This window comes from Halyomorpha halys, unplaced genomic scaffold, assembly GCF_000696795.3.
Source record: "Halyomorpha halys isolate HHAL.00 unplaced genomic scaffold, Hhal_1.1 Scaffold374.1, whole genome shotgun sequence".
NCBI lineage: Eukaryota > Metazoa > Arthropoda > Insecta > Hemiptera > Pentatomidae > Halyomorpha > Halyomorpha halys.
This window is the reverse complement of record NW_027112597.1, coordinates 783,003-785,126: the sequence shown is the minus strand read 5'-3', so window position 1 is coordinate 785,126 and position 2,124 is coordinate 783,003. Positions and strand designations below refer to the sequence as shown.

Here is a 2,124-nt window from a genome sequence, read left to right as displayed (position 1 = left end):
ATAAAATAAACGTATTTGTATGTGTATTTCACTTTATAATCATAATTACTCAGCCTAGACCACTGGTGATAGTGTGGTTGTAAGTGTCAAGTATCCCATAGTGCACTATTGTCATTGCATGTCGGTAGTTATAATACTTAGAGAGATGTAATGGTTACAATTTACAATTGGCAAATTAATAAAACTATAGAAGATGGGTAATTAATGGTAAACAAAGGAGGTAGGTCAAGAAATTATAGTTAAATGTATTTTGCTAATTTCATTTATCGGGTTATTTTGTATTTTAGGGAATTAATAAGATTAAAAGTACAGATTATAACTTATTGCTATCAAATTTTTATTGAATTTTATTATATTTGTGTACCTTTTGTTTTGTGTAATCTGTTTTGTTTGTTTTTTACTGAAATGAAGTGGAATAAATGAATATAAGGTTTTGTATTTTTTCCATTACTAAAACAGCCCTAGAACTAAACACGCTTCCTTTCATATCTTTTTTTTTTCGGTCCTTCTGTTTTTAAACATAAATTTTGGATATTATTCAGTTAATCAGATCCGCTTTGTTATCTACTCATCATGTGAATGATGAGCAACAGTCACATGTTATGCTAATTTAATGTGGGTGAAATAAGGCTCAGTTAATATGAAATAAAGTTATACTTTAGTTCTGTTAGTGTTTTATCTGATTGTATGGGTTATTCAAGTTTGAATCACTTTTTTGAATGGCATTTATAATTTTAAAACTATTGTCTGACCCATTGTTAATTATTAAGAGTATTAATTACACAAAATTTCAAGACTGATCTCAAAACCAAAAATGTATTAAACATTTTTGTGCAGCGAATTATAAGTTTTTAATATATAATCCTTGAGCATCAAGACACTGCTGCCAGTTTTTTCCATTGTTCATTGTCTCCCTGAAACTCTTCATCCAGAAGGCTTTTAAAGGACTCTGTAAAAGCTGCCTGGACTACTGAAATAGTGTTGGATCACATTCCTTTCAGGTCTCTCTGATTTAGGGAAATAAAAAGAAGTTGCAAAGTCAGGAATGTGGCAGTGTTACTGTGTGCTCCAGATGACAACTTGACCCCTCCACAACGGTTAGAATTGACTAGATCAACCATGTTGATAAATTTTCCATATATTCTCCTCCCTCCACCCTCTCTTCCCCATGTCTGAAATGACCAGGAAAGGGATAAAAGAAAAAATAAATAAATAAACATGCTTACAAGAAAAGACCCTATAATGGTTGTTAGAGATAAACAGTTTTTTTCTCAAGTTATTTAGCAATTTATTTTTACACTGTAAATACACATGTTTTAAAATATTTATGTCAAACTACAAGTTTTGTAGTTATAAATACATTTGGATATTTCAGGAAAGATGCTGAACTTGTAAATATTTTTTTAATGGGTGACCTAAATAGTACACCTAATTCACCCGTTTTAACGCTATTGAATGAAGGCAAAGTATTGAGTACATTTAGACCTCTTCCACCGTGCCTAGGTGTTTCTCCTGAGTGCATCCACCTAGAAAAGGAAAGTAAGGTATGCTGTGCTTGAGATTTACTGCTTCCTTGAAGTCAGATAAACATTTACTCGAATTATTGGAGATGCCTATTCTTAAAGAATCGTTTTATATTTATTTTAAAATTTCTCATTGTATTATTTGTATTTTTATTCTGAAGATTTATGATTACAAACCAAATGAGACTGCAATCCTAGTATATGTATATTTATCAATTGAATTAAACTCTACTAATAAAGTTTAACTCCAAACTTTATACATTAATATTACATCCTAACTCTTATTTATTTATATTAATTTTTTTTTTTTTGTGTTCCAGAGATAAATAAGTTCATAGTTTATCGAATCTTTTTGTAACTATACCTTTAGTTCCCAAGAATTTTGCTTGTTGCACCTATTTAATCTATGTTTATATTAATCTCTAAGTATTTACTTAGACAGCTTTAGTTTCCCAGTAGATTTTAATATAGCTTATAATCCCAGGATTAATAATGAATTTATACATCATACTTTGTAAATAGGATTAGTGTTTAATTTAATTACAAGACATGTTCAGAAAGTAAGAGTACTCAATTTTTCGCATTTTTAAAAAAAAATACA

General features: G+C 29.3%; 1 protein-coding gene across 4 annotated transcripts in view; it reads left to right on the top strand.

Moving 5' to 3' along the window:
* Positions 1-2,124, top strand: part of angel (protein) — a 20,349-nt gene that overhangs the window by 10,937 nt on the left and 7,288 nt on the right. For all 4 annotated transcript variants that reach the window (XM_014422514.3, XM_014422513.3, XM_014422511.3 and 1 more), the window contains one exon: positions 1,376-1,544. In XM_014422514.3, coding sequence (XP_014278000.1) covers positions 1,376-1,544 — 169 coding nt within the window. The remainder of the gene's footprint in view (positions 1-1,375; positions 1,545-2,124) is intronic.